The sequence below is a fragment of the Orcinus orca genome, chromosome 1, assembly GCF_937001465.1.
Source record: "Orcinus orca chromosome 1, mOrcOrc1.1, whole genome shotgun sequence".
NCBI lineage: Eukaryota > Metazoa > Chordata > Mammalia > Artiodactyla > Delphinidae > Orcinus > Orcinus orca.
The window spans coordinates 191,312,228-191,337,481 of record NC_064559.1 but is presented as its reverse complement, the minus strand read 5'-3'; the positions used below and the strand labels follow the sequence as shown (position 1 = coordinate 191,337,481).

General features: G+C 58.3%; 1 protein-coding gene across 5 annotated transcripts in view; it reads right to left on the bottom strand.

Annotated features, from left to right (window-relative positions):
* Positions 1 to 248: 248 nt before the first annotated feature.
* AHDC1 (AT-hook DNA binding motif containing 1) overlaps positions 249 to 25,254 on the bottom strand; it is a 64,967-nt gene continuing 39,961 nt past the window's right edge. For 2 of the 5 annotated variants that reach the window (XM_049711616.1, XM_033422454.2), the window contains exons 3-7: positions 21,858 to 22,035; positions 16,658 to 16,769; positions 16,475 to 16,512; positions 11,171 to 16,078; positions 249 to 922 (exon numbers count right to left, since the gene is read on the bottom strand). In XM_049711616.1, the coding sequence (XP_049567573.1) occupies positions 11,214 to 16,004 (4,791 nt within the window). In that variant the 5' untranslated portion in view covers positions 16,005 to 16,078; positions 16,475 to 16,512; positions 16,658 to 16,769; positions 21,858 to 22,035 and the 3' untranslated portion in view covers positions 249 to 922; positions 11,171 to 11,213. Of the gene's footprint in view, positions 923 to 9,668; positions 10,847 to 11,170; positions 16,513 to 16,657; positions 16,875 to 21,857; positions 22,036 to 25,254 lie in introns of those variants that run through there. The other 3 variants (XM_004266609.4, XM_049711614.1, XM_049711610.1) reach the window with 3 other exon arrangements.

Genomic DNA, 25,254 nt, shown 5'->3' with positions numbered 1-25,254 from the left:
GGGCCAGGAAACCCCAGGGGGCAGTCTGGGGAGCCCAGAGGCAGGGGAGACCCAGGGCCTAGGGTGGAAAGGGAGGGGCCCAGATGCAAAGGTGACTCAGATCTCAGGCAGAAGGGAGAGCTCTGAGGGAGGGAACACATGAAGGTATTTCAACTCCTCTGGGGACCCAGTGGCTGGTGACGACCCCCAGCTGTCACACCCCTTCCACTCTGTCCACCCTCACTCACCCCCTTTCACAAGACACGAGGTTGTTTTTTTGTTTTTGTTTTTTTTTTTTTTTGCTTTTTTTCATTTCTTTTTAATACAAACTTGGATCTTTGGGTGTGTCCTGCCAACAGAAAACAACAACAACAACAGAAGAGAAAACCCAAAAGAGTGAAAAATAAGAAAAAAAAAAACAAAAAAACAAAAAAAAAAGCTCCCGCAAGAGGTTCCTCTCCCTCCCCCCCACCATGCGTATTTGCACACCACGGGACCACAGCAGGTTTACAGAATGCAATATACAATCCACGATTTATAATAAAACAGTATATACAATAAATAGGATATTGTTCATTTTTGTCAAACGACCTGTAGATAAATTTCTCAGTGCATACTTGCAGGGGCTCTGGACACCTTGAGGCCCCGCTCGCAACCTCTTGCACACGCTCGCGTTCTCTCTCTCTCTCTTTTTTTTGTCTTTTTCTAAAACTGTGTTTTGTTTTTAAGTTTTGTACATTTTTAAAAAGTATTTACAATTGCTGGTTTTGTGCAGAAAGGGCTCACCTTCGGCTTCTGCGTGGAGGAGATGGGCAGGGAGGGGTGGGGGGGGCGATGGGGCTGCAGGGGGTGCAGGGGAGGTGGGGCGGGAGGCAGAGGGGCAGGCGCCTGCCGGAGGACCATGTGGACGCTGGGAGGGGTCTTGGCGTTGGTTTTCTGAAAGCTGCAGAGAAACACAAGAGAAGAGGCAGAAGTCAGCGGCAGGGACAGACCCTGAGCTCTGGGAAGAGGGAGGTTGAAAGCAGGACCTCCACCCGGTTCCTACCAGGATTCTGAGAGAAGGGAACTGCATTGTTCCTTCTCCCAGAAAATTCCAAGTGGCCCCATCCATGAGCCTCCGGACTGCTTTCTGGCCTGCTCTGAGCTCACTTTCCCCATCTGTAAAATAGGTGTGTGTCCAAGGCCCACACCACTGAGAGGTAAAGGATGTACTGGATGAGGAGCTGGGATTCCAGGCAGTGCAATCTGTTCAGAACTTGAGCTCCTGAGTCAGACACAGCTGAGTTCAAACGCTAGCACCACCATTTAATAGCTCTATGACCTTGGGCAAGTCAGTGAATCTTTGTCAGCCTCAGTTTACTCATCTGTAAAAAGGGGATAACAGAACTATCCCGTAAATTCGTTGGGAAGGTTCAGTGGTTTGAGGCAGATTAAGCCTGGTCCATAAATGTGTCATAAATGATCCTAATTAGTACTAGTCATTATCTTCACAGGGCCTGGGCCAGCTAGGCTCCCCAAGCCTCGGCTTCCTCATGTACCAGTTCGTTTAGTAATTCCTCCTACCTAGGCTGTTCTGAGGAATGACATAATGCGAAGACAGGGCCTTAGCACAGCACAGGTGTGAACCACTGCTTTAATTTCTTCCAAATCCAACCTTCTCCCCATTCCCTATCAATGTCATTCTGTTCCTTAGAGGGGTGAGGTGATGAGGAAGTCTGTCTGAATAAAGAAATTGCCCAACACAATACCATCTGTTTGGCTGCACCCCGCCTTCCTGAAGCTCAGAAAATCTCGAGTCCCCAGTCCCTACAATCACTAGACAATAGAGATCTCAAGTACCCCCTTTCCCTAGACAGTCGGTCCTAATTATGTTTGCAGGGCTCTGGGGACCTGACTCCCTATCCAGAGCCCTAGCTTTGCTGGGGTGAGTGGGAAGATGCCCAGTGGGAAAGGGGTGTGGGCTCAGTTATTCTCAAGACCTCCAGTCGTTAGCCTGGCTCTTTCAGAGCTCTGTCCTCTTCTCAGAGCCCTGAAATTCATGTCTCCTACATTGGGTGAGTGACCAACCCACCAAAATTAAGGGGCAGACGTGGGGGTCCTAAAACCACCTTCTGAGACTCCTCAGCAAGCCATCCACCCTCCCCCACCCCTGCAGGAACCAGGCGGCCACAGAAAGCCTTCCCTCTCTTGTCCTCTTTCTTGGCTTCCCTTTCCAACGGGGCCACATTTAAATTCTGCTCAGCCTTGGCTGCTGTCTGCTGGGCAGTCAGCCCCCGGGAAGACTTTTGTCCCGAGGCTGGACTTGCCAGGACTCCCCTCAGGGAGCCAGGTGGGCTCCTGGGAGGTGGGACAGCACCCCATCCTGGTGCCTCAGCCCAGGCGGCATGCAGAGGCGTGAGGGGGAGGGTAGGAGCTGCATCTCTGTTAAGCTCTCGGGTCTCCTGCTGGTGAGGGGAGGATGGAATATTAGCCATAGGGTTAAGAGGTGTGCTTGTTAGGGCGACAGCTGTATTACAACTGGGGTGATGGGGAGAAAAGCTGTATCGCAACTGGGGTGATCGGGGCAGGGGATACAGCTGGGGTGGGTGTCAGTTCTCCAGTTAGGGTGATAAGCAGGGTGGGGGGACAGGTTCAGCTGGAGGGCTGGGGGCATCTATCTGTAGGACAGCTTTACTGCAGTTGAAGAACAGCTGTCAAGCTAAGGAACCCCTGTTGGGGTGACAGATATGGTGTATTGGGGTGACGAGGGGGAGATTTAGGACGGGCAGCTCCAAACTACTTAGCAAGCGAACTGTGCTGAACCCCAGCCTTCCCTGCTCCCCTTAAGGGCCCCGGGGCAGGCTGGGAGCCTCTGCACAAATCCCTGTCACCCCCGCCCCCTCCAGCCCTTAGCCACTGCCAGTGACCCTCTCCAAGCCAGGTCTCCATGGTGATCTCAGCCCAGCAGGCAGCTCCTGCCAGAACCATTCCCGTGGTGCCCGCGGCCAGGCAGCAGGGAGGCTTTCTCACCCTCTGCTAAGCCACCGCTGTCTCACCTTCCTCCTCACACCGCCCTCCCCAGCTTTCATGACTTGGCCAGAATCTGGGGGGATGGTGGGGGGTGGGGGATGGGGAAAGAATCAAAACCAGAGGTTCCTGAGCCAGGGAGAAAGCAGAATGCTATGGCCATGCAGAACCCTGACTTCACCAGGTTCAACTCGCCACGGAACAGAAGCAGTGCTGCTGGGCCAGGTGGCCCAGTGCTGGGCACTGGAGACAAAGCAGACGGCAAGACGGATCTGGTCTCTGCCCTTGAGGGGCTCACAGAGCACAGAGGGAAGCAAAGCGGACCCCAAACCAGGCGATCACACGCAGGGAGATGGGGGTGTGTCAAGGGGAGCCCTGGGGGACTCAGGGAGCACAGCGGGGGCACCTCACCCAGCTTTGGTGAGAGGGCCTGTGGCTCTTCAACACACCGCTGAGCACGGCGCCCAGCACATGCTGGGGTCAACAAGGTGCGCCGACTGAACGAAAGAGCCGTGACCGGTCTGAGTCTGATCGGCGAGTCAAGGTCCAGGTCAGGTGTTGCACATCTCCGGATGCCTCCTCAGGCCGCCCTGTTACCATAGCTACTGGGGCACTTATCATTCCCTTCCGTGCTCCTCCTGGGCAGAGACCTGCGTGGGGTACCTCCGTATCCCCGATGCCAGCAGTGGCTGGCGCCCCAGGACACCAGCCATTGTTCACGAGACTTAACCTTTTAGTGCCTCCATAACGAAGGACTGCACGTCCCAGAGTCTCATGCTCCAGTAGTTTTACCATCTGTGAGGCCAGGGCTTTAGGTGGTCTCTGCCTGTCAGTGGGCGCTGGCACTGGGGGTGCCAAGGGAGAGCTGAGCAGGGATTTAAAGTGCTACAGATCACATATAAGTCAGGTTGTCCAAAGAGAGCTGCTCTCCCTGGCAAAAGGAGCATTCATTCAAGCAACCAGCAGACATGTATTCACAGCCGCTAACTGCCAGGCCATGCGCTAAGGTCTAACCCTACCTTCTAGTCTCTACCCTCCAGAAAGGGGTCTCAACATCAAACAAGGCAGTGGAGCAGAAGGCAAAGAGTGCATGAGGATTTGAGAGACGGATATGCTGTGTGACCTAGGGCAAGTCCTTTCCCTCTCTGGGCTTCAGTTGCTATGTAAAATAAGGGGGTTGAACAGGGAATGGCAGAGATCTTCAGGCACTGAGATAGAGCACCAAAGACAAGGGGTCAGAGACAAATCACAGCTGTCCAGGGAGGCTGATCCAGCCTTTCTGATGTCTTCAGGCAAAGTCAGGCTTTTGAGTCCCTTAAATGTGGAGAGGATACTGCTTCCCTGAGGCCCAGACCACACCTGACAGATGGAGATACCCTCTGGACCCAGAGTTCTCTGAAGGATGAAGCTTCCAATTGGGGATGGGTAGGCTGTGGCATGTGGGTGGGTGTGTGGCTCTCCTCCTCACTCCAGGGAAGTTTTTCAAAATCTGTCCACCAGTGACTAGAGGCATTCCTTAAACTCTAGCTCTGCCAGTCATTCCCTCCTTAGAGATCTTCTCCTACCTCCCCCACTGCGGGGCATAGAGAGGGATGCTAGTGGGACCAAATGGGGTTTACTTCCATGGTTGCCCACCAAGCTTGTGTGACCTTGTGCGTATCTCTCACCTCTCAGAGCCTCACGCTCCTTACCTGTCCTGGGAGGAGGCTATACACGCCCCCACCCCGAACACCCACACTCTCCACCCTCCTGATCGGAGATGCCTATATAAGGACAGGCATCTGTCCCACATCTGGGTATGTGTTGGGCATGCAACTGAGTGGAGGCTGAGGAAGTAGCAAGAACATGGAACTGGGTGATCCCCGAGCGACCTTCCTGACTCTACCTTTCTGGGCTTCCCTGCCTGGGTGGCTCTGTGTCTTTGGGCGAGTCCCTCTTCCTCTCTGTAAACTGGAAGGCGCTGAATTTACAGAACTCCAAAAGCCCAGTTAGCCTGAGAGTTGGAACTGGTTTATTTATACACCCCTCCCCTGCCTCATCCTTAGGAGCGCATCTGATAACAGTACGGTTGAGAGAAACCAGCTCATGCCCCGTTACCCAATGCCTAACCTTTTCTCTCACAATTCTCCCTAGTCTACGTGCCCTTCTTTGACTCCTGGAAAAAAAAAAAAAAATCCTGACCCTTGAAGTGTCCCCGGCCTGATGAAACACTGGGGAGACAGGGACAGTGCACAGAGATGAGTAACCAGCCTAAAGGAGCTGATGGCATGGTGAGGAAAACATTCCCGGGAAGGGCTGTCATGGATGCATAAAGGGCTGGAGATTAATTGCGCCTGGGAAGGATCCTGGAACGCTTCTTGGAGGAGGCAGTGTCTGAGTGAAAGATAGGAAATGACAGGTGGGAGATGGATGATGACTAGGAAAGGGCGGCCCAGGCCAGGGAACAGCTAAAGCAAAGACACAGGGCACACTGGGGAAAGGGCCTGGAAAGCTCCCTCCCGATCCCACAGTATAGAGCTGGAAAGGGAGGCTGTGTGAGCAGGAGGTCAGGGCTGAAGAAGCAGCCTTGAATACCCGGAATACCAGGTTAGGAAGTCGGGCCTTTATTTTGGAGGCAAGGAGGCTGGCGAGGGGAGGACGCAATCAAAAGGTGTTAAGCAATGAAGTCACCAGAGCAGACATGTTTTAGTCAATTCATCCAGTAAATGTTCTGGGGGGGGGAGGGGGAGGTTGCTCCAGACACCATGCATCCCAAAATGCTGAGGGACATGCAGCAGCCACAGTGGGGGCTATGGGCTCAGGAAGCGGGGGCAGGTGTTGGGGCAGAGACCTGGCACGCACTGGCTGTGCTGACCCAGGTGGCTGAGCTAGGGCTATAGCTGCCGAGGCCTCAAATTTGTTCAAGACCCATTTTCTGCCCCCCCGCACCCCCCCCGCCAGGAAGCTCTTGCTGTCTGCCCTACCACGGTTCAAGAGGGTGGTCCCTGGTATTTCCGGTGGGAGCACTTCAGTCCCTCCCCTGGAGAGTGATGCCCACATGGAGGCTTGTAATGAACACCTGTTTCAAGGCTGTAAACTCCATGAGGGCAGGACACTGCTCATCTTGTTCAGTGGTACCTTTAGTACCGGATGCAATGCCTGGCCCGGGGCAGGCGCCTGGTTCATGCTGGTTGAACACAGCATTAACCTACTTCCTCCTGCCCTCCAGCACAAACAGAGGGCACTATGGCAGCAAAAGTTAGGATGACAAGCAGGGCAAATCTGCCGGGAGAGAAATCATGATGTATTACAAAATCACAAGGCAATCTTCTTTCGGATTATCTGTACCAAAAGAGAGGACTGCTGTGGATAACTGTGTGTGGACAGAGTTTCTAGCTGACCTGGGTCATTTAGGAGTCTGGGTCCTGTTGCCCAACAGGCTTTAGGTCCCTTGGCGTGGGGTCTGTGACTTACCTTGTCTCTGGACCGCCCAGGGAGGACTCAGCCCCACTGTTAAGGCATATAACTAGGTGGTATTTCACAGCCTCCTGCCAAAGGCCCCAAACCCATACTAGAATACCAGCTCCTTCCTAGAAGGGAAGCAGGAAGAGCAGGTGAAGGAGTGCTGGCTACAGAGTCCTGAGCTCGGAGGAAAGGGTCAGAGGTGTGTGACGCGCACAGACGGCGGGGAGGTATTTTATTCACCCATCTACCAACCACTGATTACATGCTTCCTGTGTGCCAGGGACAGGCTAAGTGCTTCACGGGTAATCTCATTTAATTCTCACAAGAGATGCAGTGAGGTGACGTGACTCACCAGGTCACCCAGCTGGTAAGGGATGGAACCGGGCTCTGCACGGAGGCCTGTTTGTGCCCACAGGCATGCTCCTAGCCACCACCCTCCAGTTTCAGGGCCTTGCTCCCTTGGGTTCTTCTGGGTCCACAGGGATGTGGGGAGATGGGCGAGGAGGAGCGTGAGAGGGCATGCTCATGGAGAGATTATATTTCCAGGAAATGAGGGCTCAGCACAAGAAGGCCTGGCCTGAAAATGGCTGCAGGAGAGGCAAGAGATCGGATTGGAGGGAGGAGAGCCCCAGAGAGTGGGAAGAGGAGCCCAGGAGAGGCAGGGCAGGCCTGGCTGACCCCTGACGTGAGGGCCTCTTGCCTAGGGCCAGAGGCAAGATCAGGTGACCTCTTGAGGTTTCAAGACATGGAGAGACAAAGCCCAGAGCGGCCAGTGCCTGGCCCAGGTCCGGGCATGCCTGCTGACCCTGGCTGGTTGGTGGCCTTGGAAGCCGCCTTCTGCTCCGGTGAGGCCCCAGCTGGTGTAACCTTGGAGGACCTGTGACATTTCTCTTGGCCTCAGGTCCAGGCCTGAGAGGGAATAGGGAGGAGAGGGGGGACTCGAGATCCCTAAACACCTTGGAGGGCCCTTCCCACCCTCCCACCCTTTCCCCAGGGTCTGGAAGGGCTGATCTTCAGCCGTGAGGGCCCAAGGTGGAGCCAGTCTGTCTGGCTCCGCATTCCATCTAAGGGACTAGAAGATGTTTGCGGGGCCCAAGTCTCCCTCACCCCCCACCCCCACCCCACCGCGGCCCCACGTCCCTCTCTGTCCCATCAACTCAGCTCCCAGACCATTCAGGTGCCCCATTCCCCACTCTGGCTCCTCCAAGCTTTCTTCTTCTAATTCACATTGGGATGTGACCTGGCCTGGCTCACGGCTTCCATGGCCTGGAATGCGCCCCCGCGCCGTCTCCATCTCCGCGTGCCCAAATCTCGCCTATTCTTCAAGGACGAGCTCAGATGCGGCTTCTTTCACAGAACCTCAAAATCCGTTTAAAACGTCAGACCCAGAAAGGGTTGTAGTGAGCATCCAATCAGCCCGTCATTTTGCGGACGGGGAATCAGGGGCACAGCGTGGAGGGGGAGCAGAGCATCCAGGCTGGGAGGGGGTGCAGTACTGGGTTCAAATCATGACTCTGCCATTTACTACCTATGGATCCCCTGGGCAGGGTTCAGAGCTGTACCTGTTTCCTCAACTCTCTGATGGGGGGGTGAGGGTGAGGACCCGCACCTTCCAGGCTGCTGTGAAGGGTCAGTGAGGCAGTGTTGCACAAAGGGCCCGGCACGAATATATGTCCCTTCTCTCACCAAAGGGGCAGAGCGGTGACTTCTGATCCCACGGCCCACCTTCCTGGTGCAGGAGCTTTGCTTCTCCCTGCCACTTCCCACCAGGTGTTTGAGGCTCTCTGTGTGCTTGCTTTAGCTTTTTGGGGGTGGATGGCCACTCTTGAGGACAGGGGCCACGTCTGCTTTGTCTTCCCCGTGTCTGGTATCGGGACAGGCATGGAGGGGCTCAAGACGTGAGGCTAAGCTCAGTGACTGCTCCCCCCCGTGCCAAGGGTCAAAAGGGCTCAGTGCCTGTCGGTGAATGAGTGTGTCACTGTCCTCCCTGCTTAAGCCCTCTGTTGACAGTGACACTCCCTCTGTTAACTCTTTTTCCTCACTGTTCTCCTTCCCTATATCCCCAAGGCTTCTTCACTCCCACAATGATTGTAATCAGTCCTTGGGCGGGGCGGGGGGGGGGCGGGGGGGGTAGAGTTTGCCCTAGATGAGGGAGTGTTTGGATAAAGAAGGGGGACAGCCCTCCCACCACCATGGTCCAAGCCACCACCACTGCTTTCCTGGGCTACCGCAGCCGGTCTCCCTCCTTCAACACCGGCCCTGCTCCACTGTGGCCCACGACATTCCAGCTGAGAACGCTTCAGTGGTTCCCCATTTGTCTTGGGACAAAGTTCAAACTCCTTCCAATGCCCTGCATGATCTGGCCCTGCCCCCTCACCCCCTCACTCAGTGTTGCCGTCCTCCCATCAGCTCCTCAAAGCTGAGCCGCTTCCTGCCTCAGGGCTTTACCCACTGCTGTTCCCTCTGCCCAGAATGCTCTTCCCACTTCCCATTTGGCTGACGCCCCCTCATCTTTCAGGCATCAGCCTCAGCATCTGGTCAGCTGGACACAAGCCCTCATGGCCTCCTAGCTTTTCCCCTCTTGCACAGTCCTTCCTACAGCGGTAATTACCAACATTCTGTTTACTGTCTTTCCCGCTAAACTGGAAGCCCCCTGAGGACCAGGACCTCGTTTGAGGTGTTCACTGCTGTGTCCCCAGTGCCTGGCATGCAGTGGGTGCTGGACAGACGTCTCTGGCTGGAACAACTGAATGCATCGGTCTGAGGACAGTGCTGTGAACTCCCAGCTCTGAGTGGGGAGCGGGTCCAGAATGTGGGGCTGGATGGCATCCCAGTTCCTCCTGCGTTCAGGGCTCACTGGGTGGTTCCATTATGTATCTCACTGAGCCGTGACCTGCCCAAACACCCAGCCCCCTCACCCGTTTATTTTCCCACCCAGAGCCCAGGAGGAAAGGTTTTCGGATTATTTCACATGTCTGGATTATCCATGAGACATCTCCCCTCCAGTGAGAAGGATCAGGAGTCTGACATTTTAAACCCTAAGCAGCTTCTCCCTGGCCTGCTTCAGATCTGCAGCTCTGCTGCCTGCAGTGAGGTGCATGGGGAACGGAAGGCCATTTTTAATCTTGGTCTGGTTTCATTAGGAGGAAAACTATGCTGTCCCCCAAGAAATTCTGGTCCACTGTCTATGCCATGCAGAGTTTTAAGAGCCCAAGAGATTATCAAAGTCAACTGCCTTCAACAGATGGGGAAACAGAGGCGGGGGTGGGGTGGGGTGGAGGAGGGGCGAAAGCTTGGTCAAGGGCATGTAGCAAGTTGGCCAGTTGGGGAATGGTCCTTCCCCAGGCCTCTTGACTCCCATGTGCTGCCCTCTGCCATCTTCAGGCACCGAGGGAGCTGAGGTCAGGCAGAGAGGGGGTAATAAGTTTCCACTGACATGACTTCAAGACCCTGAGTCACCCTGGCTTCGAACAGCCTTCCCAGAGCAGGGACGGGGCTTTCCAGGAGCCCTCCTATTCATTCTCCAGGAAAAGGCACTCCCAGGAGGCTGCAGTATACTGTAGCAGAGGTCAGGGGGAGTGAGGGGCTCAGAAAGGCCCCCAGCCGACTCCATCACCACCCACCACGTCTGGGTCAGTTTTTGTAACAGGTCTGTTCCAAAAGCGGGATCTCATGGGCCAGTTACGGCTGCATTTCTGGAGCAGGTTGTTCATCAAGAAAATGATTCCTCCAACCCTGTCCCGTTTTACCACTTTGGGGGCATTTCCCCTCTTTTATTTTCCTTTTCCTAAACACAAAATCTTAAGAAAACTCAAGGAGGTGACAGTACCTGATAAAACAATATCTGAATACCTAACAATATTTAACGGAATTCTTTTTTTTTTTTTTTTTTTTTTGGCCGCGCAGTGCGGCTTGTAGGATCGCAGGATCTTTGTTCCCCAACCCGGGATTGAACCCACGCCCCCTGCAGTGGAAACGAGTCCTCACCACTGCACTGCCAGGGAGTTCCCTAATGGAATTCTTAAGAAAAGCAATTGGCTTCAGGAAAGGGACTGGCTTTTTCTAGGTAGGAAACATCCTGCCTGGGGATAGACCCGCGCTGGCTACAGGTCCCCAGGCACAGGGAGATCCCAACACCCCTGTTGAAAAATAGCCTTTGGGGTACTCTGGGAGACCAGAAAAGGACATACTGGCCACACCCTCAGCCCGGCCCTTGCCAGACTGCATCGTGAACTAAATGAAGCTCCCAGGGAGACAGGGAAGCAGGCAGGGTCAGTATCCTGGATGGGCCTCGGCGGATAATTATCCAACCTGCTTCTTTCTCCATCTGTCACATGCAGGGCGATGCAAACGCCCTCCCTTGCAAGAGGTCAAGTGGTGAGTGCTTCCTGGGACTCAGGTGGTCCCTGCCCACGACCTAGCATGGATGAGGGAAATGAACCGAACTAGATGGCCCCATCCAGTCTATGGTCCTCCAGCCATTTCAATAACGGGACCCCCTGAATGCCCAAGCCCCACACTGGGTTCCCCACCCAAGACCCCATCTCCTCCCTAAGACTATTCCCAACATCTAACGCCAGACTCCCTGAATCCCAACTCGGGTCCCCAGTCTTGTCCTCAAATCCTTCCTGCTCGTTGCTATACTTCTTCCCCTTGCCCAAGCTCTAATGTCCTCATCCCCGCACCCCACCCCCACCCCACCCCCGGTTTCTTCCCACTGCACCCACATCCTCAGACTCACCCAGGAACAAAACCTCGAGGTCCAGTCGGCACTTCAGTTGGCACTACAGGGAGGTGACGGTGAATGTGTCCTCAGGGTGAGGTTCCGCCATGGGCCCCAGGAAGCCGCTCTTGGGGCCCCCACCCAGGCCAGGATGCGCCTGCGGCATAAAGCCTGGATACCTGTAGGCGGTATCCTGCAGGGGCAGCAGCGAGTCCCTCGGCACAGGGGACAGGGTTAAGTCACTAAGGAGTGGGCAGCCATAGCCAGCAGCAGCTGCAGCGGGGCCACGGGGTGGGCCGGGCGGCCGGGCCATCTCCAGTGGCTCCTTGTCGGCCTTAGGTGTGGCCGGCGGGCTAGCCAGGTGTGGGGCACTGAGGCACGCGGCCTCCGTCCTGCCCAGGAAGTCAGCCAGCAGCCCTGAACCCACCTTGCCTTCATAGGGCGGGCTGCGGGCAGCTGAGCCTGGCGGGTACCAATATGCTGTACCCTTGCAGCTGGGGGAGTCGTAGTGGGGCTGGCCCAGCGGCAGGTCCCGGCAGCTCAGGTGGGCCTGGGCTGCAGCTGCATGGCTCAGGCTGGCCCCCTGGAGCCCATGCTTGAGGGGCTCACAGGCAGCCAGCTTTGTGGGTGGCGGCCGCAGCTCTTCCTTGAAGCCCAGGGTCGGGGAGCAGGTGGGGGAGTAGGCCTTCTGCAGGCCAGCATCAAACACCGTAGGCGGGTGGGCCAGCGGCGGGAAATGCTTGCCATCCAGCTCAGGGGCACCGAGGCTGGGCGAGTCGCAGTGGAAGCCTTGGCCGAAGGTGCCGTCCGATGGCGTGGACGGGTTCATGGAGTAGGGTCCCATGAAGTCACAGGGATCTCGCTCGCCCACGCTGAAGGCCCTCGACTGCGAGGGCAGCGGTGACATGCTGCTGTCCCCGCTGTAGTAGTCCAGGCCGAGGTCTGGGCTGTCCTGGAACAGCGGGTTGACCGGCTGGGGCTTGGGGATGAACTTGGCTTTGGCCGCCGCCCCGCCCCGCTCCTTCTTGGCTGAGCAGGCCCCGCCCCCCCGTCCACCCCGAGGCTGCCGGGGCCCGGTGCTCCGTTTGGATGGGTAGCCCGCGGCGCTGGCCGAGGCGGTTGACGGGAAGCCCAGATGTGAGGCCTCGAACAGGTCCACCTTCTTCCGCCGTCCACGGCCTGGCTTGGAGCTGCTCTGGAAGAGGACGCTCTGGTTCCAGTTGTAACCGGGAGCGGACGATGCCTCGTTCCAGTCCATCATCAGTTTCTCCAGGCTGGACAGGCTCGACTGGCCCTCGCTGCTCGAGGCCTCGCTGTTGGCACGCCGGAAACCGCCACCGCCGGGCTGATTGAACTGGGTGCTGTCGGAGGATGACTCGGAGAAGGTCTCGGACACGGCTGTCTGCTGCTTCACCTTCTGCGGCGTGTAGTTGGAGATGTCCAGGATCACGTTGGGCTCGCTGACGTGGCAGTCGAAACCGGGATTGTAGAGCTGACTGAAGGCCTCCGAGGCCCAGTCCAGGCCTCCATAGCCCTGCCGGAAAGGCCACTGAGAAGCCCCCGCAAACTGCCGACAGTTCTCAGGCGAGGGCTGGAAGGAGGAGGACGACGAGGACGCGGCAGAGGTGGCAGAGGCTGTGGTGCCCTTGGGTACCATGTAGCCGCCGGGTGAGACCGTGCTGGCCCGGCTGTCACAGCGCAGGGGTGTGGGGGCCGAACCAGAGAAGGGGCCCCCCTCAGAGCTGTTGAAGAAGGATGCCTTGCTTGGTGGCAGGCAGGGGCCACCGGTAGGCGGTGGGGCGTAGCCAGCGCTGTGGGCGCTGCTGGGTGAGGCAGGGAGGCTGTTGCCACTGCCGTAGGCAAAGCTGCAGTCCTTGCTGTTGGCGCAGTCCTGGCCCGTAAAGGGCTTAGTGGGTGCGAATACACTTTGTCCAGCCCCGTAGCCCCCGTACTGAGGGGGGTAGGTGCTGGCGGGCGGGTGTGCGGTAGGTGAGCGAGCCATGGCAGAAGGCAGAGGAGCCAGCTTCGGGAAGGTCTCGGCTGCCCGGCAGTCTGAAGCGCCGGGGGTCAGCCCATAGCTCGCTGCCCGGCCCGGCGGGAAGGTCTGGCGAGTGGGCAGAACAGGCTGGAAGGAGGGGTCCGCCCCAGCCCCGCTGCTGCCCACCGCCACCGGGCTGGCCTTGGCTCCCCGGCTGGGGAAGGTGGCCAGGCCCCGCTGGGCGGGCAGGGCGCTGCTGGGGGGCCCTGTGTAGGTGCCTGATGCCTTCCGGGACTCGGGGCGAGAGGCTGAGAGGGCAAAGTCCAAGAGGTCGGAGGAGTCATCCGAGTCGAGCAGTGAGCGGAAATAGCCGGTGAAGAGGTTTTGGCGCTCCTGGCTGAGCTCCGTCTGGCCCGCAGGTGCGGCTGTGCTGTAGTAGCTGCCACGGCCCGAAGCCCCGCTCTCTAGCCCAGTGGAGGCAAAGGCCCGGGCCTCGGTCCCCTGGAACCCGCAGTTTCGGCCAGCTTGCCCGCCCGGGTGCCCATGGTGAGGGGCCCAGCCACCACCCTTGTCCCCGGCCCACTCAGTGCCCGCCTCCCCAAAGCCTGGGCCACTGGGCACCTGTTCCGGGAACAGAGTCCCGTTCTTCCGGGACCGCCTCTTGCGTTTGGGCTTCCCAGTCACAGCGTCTACCTCCCCCCGGCCCCGTTTGCGTGGGTGCCCCAACTCAGCGAGGCCAGGGCCCCCGACCCCGGCGGCTGCCACGGCCACCACCTTCTTTTTCTTGCCGATGCCCTCAAAGAAGTCGCTGAAGGAGCATCGGGCCGCCTTGGCCGCGTGGCCCCCACCCCGGCCACCAAAACCGCCTGCTTTGCCACCTCGCCGCCGGAAGCCCTGCACACGGTGCAGGAAGTGGGAGATGCTCTGTGTGTCGGGCGCCTGGTGCACTGACTCGGGCTCACTGGGTGTCCAGCAGCGGGGCGGTGAGCACCGCCCAGCGCACTGGCTCTGGCGGTTCAGGAAGGCCAGCTTGGCGAGGACGTCTGAGTACTCGGCCTTGCTGTCGTTGGCATCTGCTGCGTAGGACGGCTGGGGAGATGCCAGCTTCTGCTTCCGCCGCCGCCGTTTCTTCACCTCCGGCATGGCCATGGTGGCTGCCGCCACAGTGGCTGCCTCGGCTGCCACCACCGCTGGCTCCTTGGGCTTGCCGGGGCCCAGGAGCAGGTTCTTAGGAGGGCGGCCGCGCTTACGCTTGAGAATGATGGGCATCTCGCCGGGTGGGAAGACCACCACCACGTTCCGCCCATTGTTCTTCATCTTCAGCAGCGGGGTGGGCTCTGTGGACACGCGCAGGCCCAGCTCCTTGCCCTCCACGCTCAGGCTGCTGCTCAAAGACGACACCTTGTACGTGGTCTTGTTCCGCCGGCCCAGTGACACGGGGATCTTGGCCATCTTCACCACCATGCGCCGCACGCCCCGGCACTTGCCTCTGCGGGTAGGGACCACTGGGGTCTGGGAGGATTCGGGCTCCAGCTCTGGGACTGGGCCTGGGCCGGGCAGGGTGTGAGGTGGGGGCGGGGGCGGGGGTGGGGGCTCAGCCAGGGCAGCCGCCAGCCCTGTGGGCACAGGCAGGGGCAGCAGACGGCCCTCGGGGCCGGCGTCTGCCTTGCGTCCCCGTCCGGCTTTCCGTCGGCGACACAGGATCTTTGGCCTATCGGTGCGCCGCAAGGCGTATTTGGGGTGACCCTCAGGCCCAGGAGGGCCATGGGGTGAGCACAAGTCCAGGCGCAAGGGCTCAGCCAGCGGGCAGGGTCCCAGGGGCTGCTGGGGCTCCAGGCGGCGGCTAGGGACGTCAAGCAACTTGGGCAGGGGGTCAAGCGCCTGAGGGTCGAGCAGCTGCGACTCCAGGGAGTCGGGCAGGGTATCTAGGGCCTGCAGAGCCAGGCCCGGCAACCCCAGAGGATCAGCAAGGGGTTGCAGGGGCGGCAGCTCCAAAGCTTCCCCGAGCGGCTCTAGTGCCTGCGGGTCCAGGAAGCGGGGCTGGGGGTCTAGGAGCTGAGGCTCTGGCTCAGGCGACGGTGGCTCGAGGGCCTGGGCCTCCAGCAGCTGGGCCTCGGGGCAAGTCAGGGAGGCCAGCTCACTCAGGATGTCAGCGTCAGCGAGTTCTGAGTAATCAGGGCCGTCTGGCTCGGGCTCTGGTGGCAGACCAGTGGCCGCGGCCGTGGCTCCGGGACTATGGCCTTGGCCGGGCTGGGGACTGTCCCTAGGCTCAGGCTCAGGCTCGTAGAGGGGGTGGCTGGACCGCTCAGACTTGGCATGGGGGGTGGCCCGCTCCTCAGGGCTGCGGATGCTGTTGGCCAGGCTGGGTGAGGAGAAGAAGCTATACTGAAGGTCCCCGGGGGGCGGGGCAGGTGGGCGGCTGAGCCGGAGGCCACCGCAGTCCAGGTGCACGCCGCTGTGCTGCAGGTCCTGGGAGAGCCGGGTCAGGTCCTTCATGATGTCAATCAGCTGGACCACTGGACGCAGGTTCACCCGCCCGTTGTCCCAGCGCCGTCGGGAGCTGCTGCCGTCTCCCGCGGGGGTGGGGCAGCGGGCCTGGGAGACAGGACGGGCTGCCCTCGGGGGCAGCGGGTCGTCCCCCTTGGCAAGGACTGGTGGGCGCCGGGTGCTGGGGTCCCGGCGTGGGGGTGGGCGCGGGTTCTCGGAGAAGGTGTGGGCGAAGGCCTTGTCGGGTGGGCTGGCAGGGGGCCGGGCGGGAAGCAAGGGCCGGGGGGTGGGGGGGCCGCCGGGGTAGTACTTGGGCTCCCGGAGGTAGTCAGGAGAGCTGCACACGGCACTGGAAGTCACCACCAGGCCCTGGGGCTTCACACGCATCCTGACCTTGTCCTCCACGGGCCGCCGGGCGGGGCCGGGGCTGACATGAGGGTGCGAGAAGCCGGGACCAGGACCTGCCAGGCAGCACAGCCAGGAGGTCCCTCACCGAACGCCTAAGTCCTCGTCAGCTTCCCATGTCCTCAGTGATCCCCGGCACCCCTCCCCTGAGTCCCCTCCCGAAGCCCCATCCCCTTGCTGACCCCCAGCTTTTCCTAAACCACCACACGCATCGTGAACCCCCACGGGCCCCAGTTCCACTTATTGACAGCTCACCCACTTTTGTCTAGACTCTGGCTAAGGGCTGGGGGAGAACAGTTCACCCGCTTTGGGGAGGGAAGCCCATCAGCAAGGTGGATCAAACGTCAGGAGAGGGCCAGGCCCCTGTCAGAGGGCCCGGAGGTCCTATCAAGGACACGGCCTCTTCCTTCTTGCCCCATCCCCAGGGCTCTAGGAGAAGCCCGGCCACTCACCCTCGGCTCTGCCGCCTGGGCTGTCACACTGGAGATCTCTGTGGGCAGCGAGACAGGCAAGAGGAGATCTCAGCGGTCTGCTGGCCACAGCCCAACCACTGCCCACCTGCCCACGGGGCCCGGTCTCCCCCACATACCGACCCCAGCTCCCCCAGTACTCCCTCCAGCGCACGCCCAGCTGACCTGAAAGAGAGAGGGCCCCCGTGCCTGGGGGCTCTGCCAGTCGCTGGCTGTCAGCTGGGGGTGCTGCGGGGCAGCTTCGGCCTGAGCCCAGGCCTCGGGGCGTGGACAGCGCCTGGAAAGGACCACCGCAGCTCAGGTTTAGTGAGCACCTACTGCGCGCCAGGCGCTGGGCCGGAAGCTGTCCAGGCATCGTTTCATTTAATTCTTCATACCAATCCTGCGAGGTAGGGGCTATGAATAACCCCATTTTGCAGATGAGGAAATGGAGGCTGAGATGAAGTGACATCATTCACTCATTCATATACTCATTATCTATGGAGTGCCTACTTTGCACAAGAGCTGGGTAGACAAACATTTAACAGATTATGGTAAGTGACTTAATTATTAGCGGGATAAGAGCTGCAAAGAAAAACGGAAGAGTGCCTGAGGTCAGAGGTTTAACAATCATACCAGGGAGTCAACAACGACAAAAGCACATATTCTGGGGACGCCTTCTCTGCTGCCAAACACAGGACTAAGCGCTTTATGTGGACTACCTCATCTGACCCCCCTGCAAACCTGGGATCGATACGATTATCATCCCTGCTTCCACAGTCGAGGAAACCATCCGCTGGAAGGTGGTAAGCACCATGAAGGCAAGGATTTCTGTCCTGCTGACTTCTGTGTGTATCTCCCAACCCCCGGATCAGCACATGGCCCACAAATGTGCTTCAAAAAATATTTACTGAACGAACGAATGAATGAATGAGGCACACAGAACAATCAGCCCTGGCTTTCCCCCTGAGGCTCTCTCTCTTTCCTCTCCAGACCCAAAAGTGGGACCCAAGTAGGATGTGGAAGGAGGGAAGGAGATTAAGAATGTGAAAAGGGACATTCTCCGCCCTCCATGCCACCTCTAGCCTCCATCCGGTCCCTGCTACATATTTTTAGAGCCCTCTTTGTTTCGCCTTCACTGTATTTATCATGACTGCAGTCAATTACTTGTACGACTGGGTGTTCAGTGTGTCTGCTCCCCAAGTATGGGCTCTTCAGGGGCAAGGACTGTGTCTGTCTTGTTTTCCGTTGTGTCCCCTGACCCCAGGGCCCGGGCTACGGATGCTACATAAATATTTACCGAGTGACTCCCTGAGCTGGTCAGGGCAGAGTTGGGATTTAGATCCAGGCATGTCTGACCCCCAAGGGAGCCTGGGGACTCAGGGCCCCGGCTGATCCCCAAGAGCTGGGGTTTGGGGGAGCAGGGAGCTGAATGGTCCTTGACCACTGGGAGGATCGCTACCCAGGGTTGTTAACTCCACAGGAAGACTGCAGAGCTGACTTGGGGACAGGGGAGTGTGGGCAGGGACACTCGTCCACTCGCCTTTGGTGGGCGGCAATTTGCAATCTATGAAGCACCTCCACATATATGACCCACTGAATCTTCACCGAACCTGGGAGACATGGTTTACTGTCTCCACGTTACAGAGGAAACAGGCTCAGAGCAGTTGTATAACTTGCCTGAAGTCACATAGCTGCTAAGTGGCAAGATTCCTAATTCTGCCAAGTCCAAAGCCTCCTTCCACTCCCAGCTCCTGCAACTCTCCTTCAGCCACTCCTGAAAGTGCTCCTTCTAGAGCTGTGGCCTCACTTAAGGCTGGAAGGAACCTTAAAATCATCTAACCCATTGGCTTCCAAACCCTGGGCCTGGGGAAGCTATGTAACCTTGCAGATACCCAGACCCTAGTCCAGGGGAGTCTGACTCATAAATCTGAAGGGACATCTGGGATTCTGCATTTTTAATCGGCTCCCCTAGTGGCTATGCTGTTCTAGTGCCACCTCGTGCGCCTCCCATTTTATAGATGAGGAAACTGAGACCGGAAGAGGGAAAGAGACTTTGCCCAAGACCACAAAATGGCATGAGGAGGGCCTCTTTGTTGCTCATCCAGGCAGAACATCCCCTGTGCCTGCAGGTCCCAGGCCTCAGCTGTTCCTCACTGCCCCATTTACTTGATCACTCAGGGTTCTGTTCTCTCTCATGCCTGCCGGCAGACTGTGGCCTGGCCCCTTCTAGGCTAGGCTCTCTCTGCTTCAAGAATCTCACTGTTGCTCTCGCAGGATGGGCTGCGGGTAAGACACTCACAGAGGAGCGAAGGGGCTCAGACTCTGTGGAGTCTCCAGGTCAGATTTCCAACAGTATGCTTGATCCACAGTGCTGCCCTCTTTGAGATGCCTACCAGAAGCCATCATCCCTCCCTTACTGAGGGTGGGGCTCACCAACCCTCCCTGCTCTGGAGACCTCCCACTTGGGGCCTGAGGGTGTGATCTTGGCAGAAGAGAGAAACCTCCTCTCCAGTGGTTGCTTCTGTTCCACCCACCCGTGAAGACCTTTGGGCACGTCGTCCTGCCAGACCTCCTGACTCTGTCCACTGCTCTCTCGCAGCCTCCAGGATCTGAGGGAAGCAGCTGGCACCCCTCCCCACCACACCCAGGCATCCATTTTCTTGGACCCCTCCCAAGGGCACCACCTATCCCACGTCTGTGAACAAAGTCGAAAAGGTTCTTCTGTCCATCTGTCTGCTTCTGGGTCAGTGTGTCTGAGCCTGCCTATGGGGACACCAGCTGGCTGGGAGGGAAGGGGGCTGGGGGCCCCAACCTGCTGTGCACAGTGCCGGGAAGGGCCAGCCCACATCCTTGAGTCCCCAGCCCCACCCTCCCCCGCTGCGGCTGTGACCACCCCACCCCTTCCCCAGGCAGCCTCCCCTCCCCCACCCACAGCCTCCCCAGGGGAGCCAGGCTGCCAGCCCCAGCTCTCACTTCCGGCCTCATGGCCCTCTCTCTAGCCTGCATACTCCTCCCCGCCCCCCCAACACCATTTCCCTCCCAGCCCGGACTGAAGCCTCAGGGATGTCCTCAAATGGAAAACTCTGCATCAAAGGGGCTATCACTGCTGCTGTGAAACTTCCCCCATCACCTCCCTTCAGGGCCTTTATCTCCCAGGATCTGCCCCTTCAGGAACTATGCATCACCCCTCTCAACTTCCTTATCTTCAGCCCTCTCCCAGCCACCCAATTGTACCTGAAGATCTTCTTCCAACCTGACTCCAGACCAAAATCATAACAAAAATAACAACGATGAAAAAAATAATGGCAGCTGTCACTTATTTGGCATGTAAATGGTGGCTCAGAGAGGTTAAGTAATGCCCTTAAGGACAAACAGCCATGACAGGGAAGAGCTGGCGCCTGCACTTAGGTTTGTTGGGCTCCTCTAAACCAAACTTCTTCACTGTCCAGAGAGTCAGCCCCCTCCCCTGAAGCTTCCTCTAACTGTCTTAGTCCCAACCACTAGTTCTAATTTTTGACTTCTAATCTACCCCGACCCAGCTTCGGCACCCCTCCCACCTAGGTCATCTCATGCACTACCCTCCCTCACCACTAGGTGTCCCCTTAGAGCCACTGACGCCCCCGAGGGGAGCAAGCCCCGCCCCACCCCCTGGAATCATCAGGGCTCCCCACCACAGCACAGCACACCCCACCCCACCCTACCCCCAGCCACACAGAGCTCCTTTGTGCAGCCCTTGTCCACCCCCTTCCTGCCCGGAGCGGGGCACCTGGCAAGCAGGTCTGCCCCAGGCCCGCCCCCTGCCAGCCCCCAGCCCTGGGTGCCAGGTGTGTGGGCACCAGCGCCAGCTCTGGCTGAACCTGAGGGTCACCCTGCCGGGCAGCCCTCCCTTCCTCTCTCCGAGGTCACCCAGGGACTGTGCTTCCCGCCCTGCTCCGCCCCCATCCCCTCCTGCCCTTGGCCCTTCCAGACTCCTGTCCTTGTCTTTCCTTCTGTCTACTGGAGGACTTCCCTCCTCCAGCCCCACCAGGCCCTCCCCACAGCCTCTCACCACCGCCCACCTCCTTCCCCTGAGAGCTCCTTGTTCTGCCCCCCCCCTCCCCGCCCAGGTCTGAAGAACTCCTCCTCCTGGAAAGTTGCTGCTGGAAAGGAAGTGACTTCAGCAATTTGGCCACAAGGCTGGGCACTGCTGAGCCCAGCTCAGCTGAAGGCTTGCCCAGCCCACCTCCAAAGCACAAACGGAGCCACGTGCACACACCACCCCCAGTGTGCAGCCGGAACCCTGAACACACGCTTCCCCGGTGATACGCGGAAGGATCTTCGTGTACACACCCCACCCCACTGTACTCACACATCACCCCAGTGTGTTCAGATTCTTGTCTACACACCTCTCCAGTGTACACTAGCGCCCTGCACACAGACACCATCCAGCGTGGCACACACAACACTCCAGTCTCCCCACACCTGCCCAGGACACGCTCTGAATCCTGCACACTCACTCCGATGTACCACATACACAGCCTCTGAATGTCCCCCAGCCCAGTCCACTTACTCTTGTGTGCAGAACCCTGCACACCTACGGACAGAGTCCTGCACGTGCCTGCTTGCACACAAGTCAGAGGACTTTGCACACGAGATGCTCTGTGCACATACAGTCAGGTACATCCAGCCCTGCATCCTCCACAGCTGAACCTCCCCACGCTTACAATCCCAGGAGGCCCCGCCCCCAGACCTCAGGCCCCAGGAATGCTCTTTTGGAAGTTGGGTGGGGTCCCCAGGCAGGCTGGGATCTAGGGAGCTTCCTGGAGCCCGAGGCTTGAGGCTTCATGTGTCAGTTCAGGGAGTTGCCTCTGCAGGGCAGGGCAGCCCCACCTGGCCTCTGTGGCTCCTGAGCCTGGGTGGGCTAATTCGGGCCCAGAGTCAGGAGGTGGGTCCTGCCCCCACCCCTGCCCCATCTCATCTCAGGAGGGCAGCCTAGCATACCCGAATTACCCAGGTCCTCTCAGCTTCCACAGACTCTAGAAGGGAGGGGTCCTGCGGGGTCAGCTTCACACATCAGGCATTCTGGTCTCTACCTCTGTCCTGGGTTCTGGTCACTGTCACAACCCCTTTCCCTTCCCAGTTCTCTCAGGTCATCCAGGTGCAGGGAAGAGTCCCCAGACTAGGAGGCAGGACTCCAGGGAACTGCCTGTATATCCACGGACCTCACCTTTCTGGATAATGGGGAGTCTGAGTAAGTTGGGTTAAAATATTTTGATTCTAAAGGGCCTCTTTTTGGCTTAAGCTGGGAGGGGGGAAATCCCTGCCATGACTGGGAAGGAAGTACCCCTGATCCCCACTTCCTGGGGTGGCCAGTCACAGACCCGGCTTCCCTATACACTGTTACCTGAGCAGGCTGTGCAGACAGGCCCAGCTCAGCAAGAAAGGCCTGTCTTCGCCAGTGGTTCCAGAGTGGTCTCTTCGGCGGCCTGAGAGTCGCCCCAAAGCCGGGGCCCTCTGCATGCACTCAGCTGGGCAGGCTCTGGGGTCCAGGCCAATGGGCAGACAGGCAGGCAAGCTCCCATCTGTGGAAACAAAAACAGCACCGCAGACATAAGCATGGATACGGGATGAGCCAGAGAGAGGGACCAGGAGGCCATCCTAGATGGGGTCCACTCTTGCACAGGATGAAATTGGCTCCAACTTCATTTCACTGGGGAGTGTGAGCCTACCTCTTGAAACCCCAGGTAGCATCGTCGTGCGGGTAGGTACATGTACGCGTGAACATGAACACACATGCTATGGTGAAAAGAACCTGGCCTTGGGAGTCAGAATGGTCCTTGGCTCAACTCTCACCAGCTATGTGATCTTGGGCAAGTCAGTTAACCTGTCTCTCAGTTTTCTCATCTATAAAAAGGGGAGAGCTTATGAATGGGGAGAAGCACGCTGGGGAAACTATAAATGCTAAGAGCTCACTTACAACGTAGGTGTGAGAGTTGCTGTTCAAAGTGATGGTGAATGCAGATTTTCATGAGAGGTGTATAGGCAGCTGGCATTTACCCTTCTCCATCAGCGACTGGTTATATGTCTCTTGTTTTCTTTAATAATCGTGGCCCTCCTTACCGCCCCCCCCCAACCGGCTTCCTGCCCATTTGTCTGCCTCCCTGAGGTCTGTACTGAAGCCGAGAGTGGGTCTGGGAACCAGGCCTCATGGACTGCTTATAGGTTTTGGTTGCCTGGGAATGTGTATGTGTGTGTGTGTGTGTGAGAGAGATCCTGCCTGTACAGATGCACGTCTGTGAGCGTCAGCTGTCTGGGCAAATACACCTGTGCGTGGCTTCCTGGGTCTACTTAGCCTTCTGTATGCTTCTCTGGGTGTATTTGTATGTCTATATGAGTATATGTGTAAGAGTGTTACACGTATGGGACTGTGTGTGTGTGTGAGCTGATACTTGTGTTCAGTGTCTTCAATTATATGTGTGGGGGTGTGCACCTGGGTCTGTTCAGTTCTTTGTGTGTGTCCAGCTGAGCCTATGTTTGCACGCCTGTGGGGACAGAGGTGTGAGTGTGTACCTAATGTGTGACAGGTGTGCCCAGCTGTGGTCAGGGGGTGAGAGCCCATGTGTGCACACGGCTCTCTGCATCTCACTGCTGTCAGGAGCTGAACCGGCTTCTGCCCATCTCTGACTCTCTGGGCGTGTGTACTGGGGCGGGGCGTGTGGCGGATCCTCTGCTGTCCCTGCAGGCTTCCAATCTCGAGGCCTGTGACTGCGGGCACTGGTGTCACTGTGGATCAGTGTTGCCTCCCTCCTACCTCTGCCTTTCTCTGGGTTTTCAGGGTCATGGTGTGATGGCATGACTGGTCACAGTGTCCCTGTGGGTCTGTTTCACTGTGGGTCAGTATGTGCTCACGTGTGTAACTCTGCGTGCGTGTGCTGTATGACTTTATCGTTGTGCATCTGTGTATGTCAGTGGGTCCTTGTGCCATGTCATTGTATGTCTGTGTCAGTGTCAACATGGGTGAGTCTGTGTGCCATGGTATGCCTGTCAGTAAAACGGTGCCTCAGTGTTTGTGGGGTGCCTTTATGTAACTTGTCAGTGTGTGTGCGCACGCGTGTGTGTGTGTGCATGGGAGACCCTTTGTGAGACAGTGTGTGTCTGTGTCACTGTGTTTGTATGCCTGCTTCCCTCCTCCCTCCCTATCTCCTGCGTTCTCTCTCTCTCTCTCTCTCTCTTTCTGTAGGAGCCAGACAACTCCCCAAGCCTGGATTAGGGACAATTTATCCACAGGCAGAGAAGGAGAATTCCAACCTGCCAGAGCCTCCCTCCTCTGATCCGTCCCCCCTTCCCCCCGTGTTGGGTGGGCAGAGAAATGCAGCCGGGCAGCTCCCAAGCCCTTGGGGAGCCCCCACCTCTGCAGCTCCCCAGAGGCCCAGGAGGGCGGAAAAGATGGAAATCTGGGTGGCCCCAGAGCCCTCCAGTGGGGGTGGATTGGCCACCCCCCCCCCAGGCCGCCACAGCTCAGCTCATCTTGGCCCTGTTCTCCTACATATGGTGGTGGTGGGTGGGGGGAGTCTGCATGAGGTCTGCCTGGCCCTGGGGGCTGGGGCGACCTAAGGAGTAAAGCTGCTTCCAACCCCTCCACAGCCTGATACTCCCCAACTGATAAACGCCAGCTCCGACACCCCCGGAAATGTAAATGACTGGGGAACTTGCGCCTGTGCCCGCACAGGCTGGGGGGATGCTGGGAGGCAGGGGACAGCGTGGTGGGGGGAACGCAGCAAGGGGGGAGCAGGGGCTGAGCTGGGACTAAGGCTCCCTTCACGGTGCTCCAAGCGCAAGGCAGAATCACATGTTTCCCATTAGCTGCTCTGGCCTCCTTGTTCAGGGGGTGTTGGCTGGGGGAGATTTGTTCTGGTTGCAGACACCAGCCGAGACCACACAAGAGAGAGAGTAAAAGACAGAGAGAGAGAGAGAGAGAGAGAGAGAGGAAGAGAGAGAGAGAGAGGAGAGATTGAACGCCAGAGGGAGAGGAAAAGACAGAGCGAGCGAGAAAGATACACAGAGACACACAGGGAGAGACAGAGAGACATGAGAACAGAGACAGGCACACACAAAACACAAAAGCAGAGGGACAGAGACGGGTGATGGGAGAGGCTAACAGAGTGGGGGACAGGGAAGGCGACTGCAGTGGAGAGAGACGAGTCAGAGGCTGAGGAGCCAGTCAGTGAGGCACAGAGTGCGAGTCAGGCCAGGAGGGACTGAGGGGGCGGAGGGCGGCACTGGGGCCGCAAGCCTGATGGAGGGGACCCGAGGGTGACAGAGCGGGAACCTGCTGCAGGGCCAGGGAGGGCAGGGGCGGTGGGTGGGGACGCGGGTGGGCAGGGGGAGTGGCTGCTCCAGCGCCACCGGGCGGGGCGGCCAGGAGCTGGAGCCTCCCGCCTCCTGACCCTCGAGCCTGGGAGAGATAACAGGCCGGAATAGTGCTGACTTGCGGTTCAGAAATCCAATATCCTCCGCGGCGCACTAATCGACTACCTGAGCTCCCGGTCCGCGCCGCCGAGCTGCCCCGATTAATCCTGCGGCTCCACAGCCTTAATTAGTTTAACAGTTTCAGGGGCAGGAGAGGCAGGCATAGGGGCTCCCAGACCTGCAGGGACACAGGCCCCCATGCCAGCCCTGCCTGGTGCCCCGCCTCCCCAGGCACACCTGCCCCAGCCCCAGAGGCCCCTTTCCACACCATCTGCAAAACACTGGGTCTTTCCTCCTGGGGGACAGTCCCAAGGGCTGGCACCTGGGTCAGA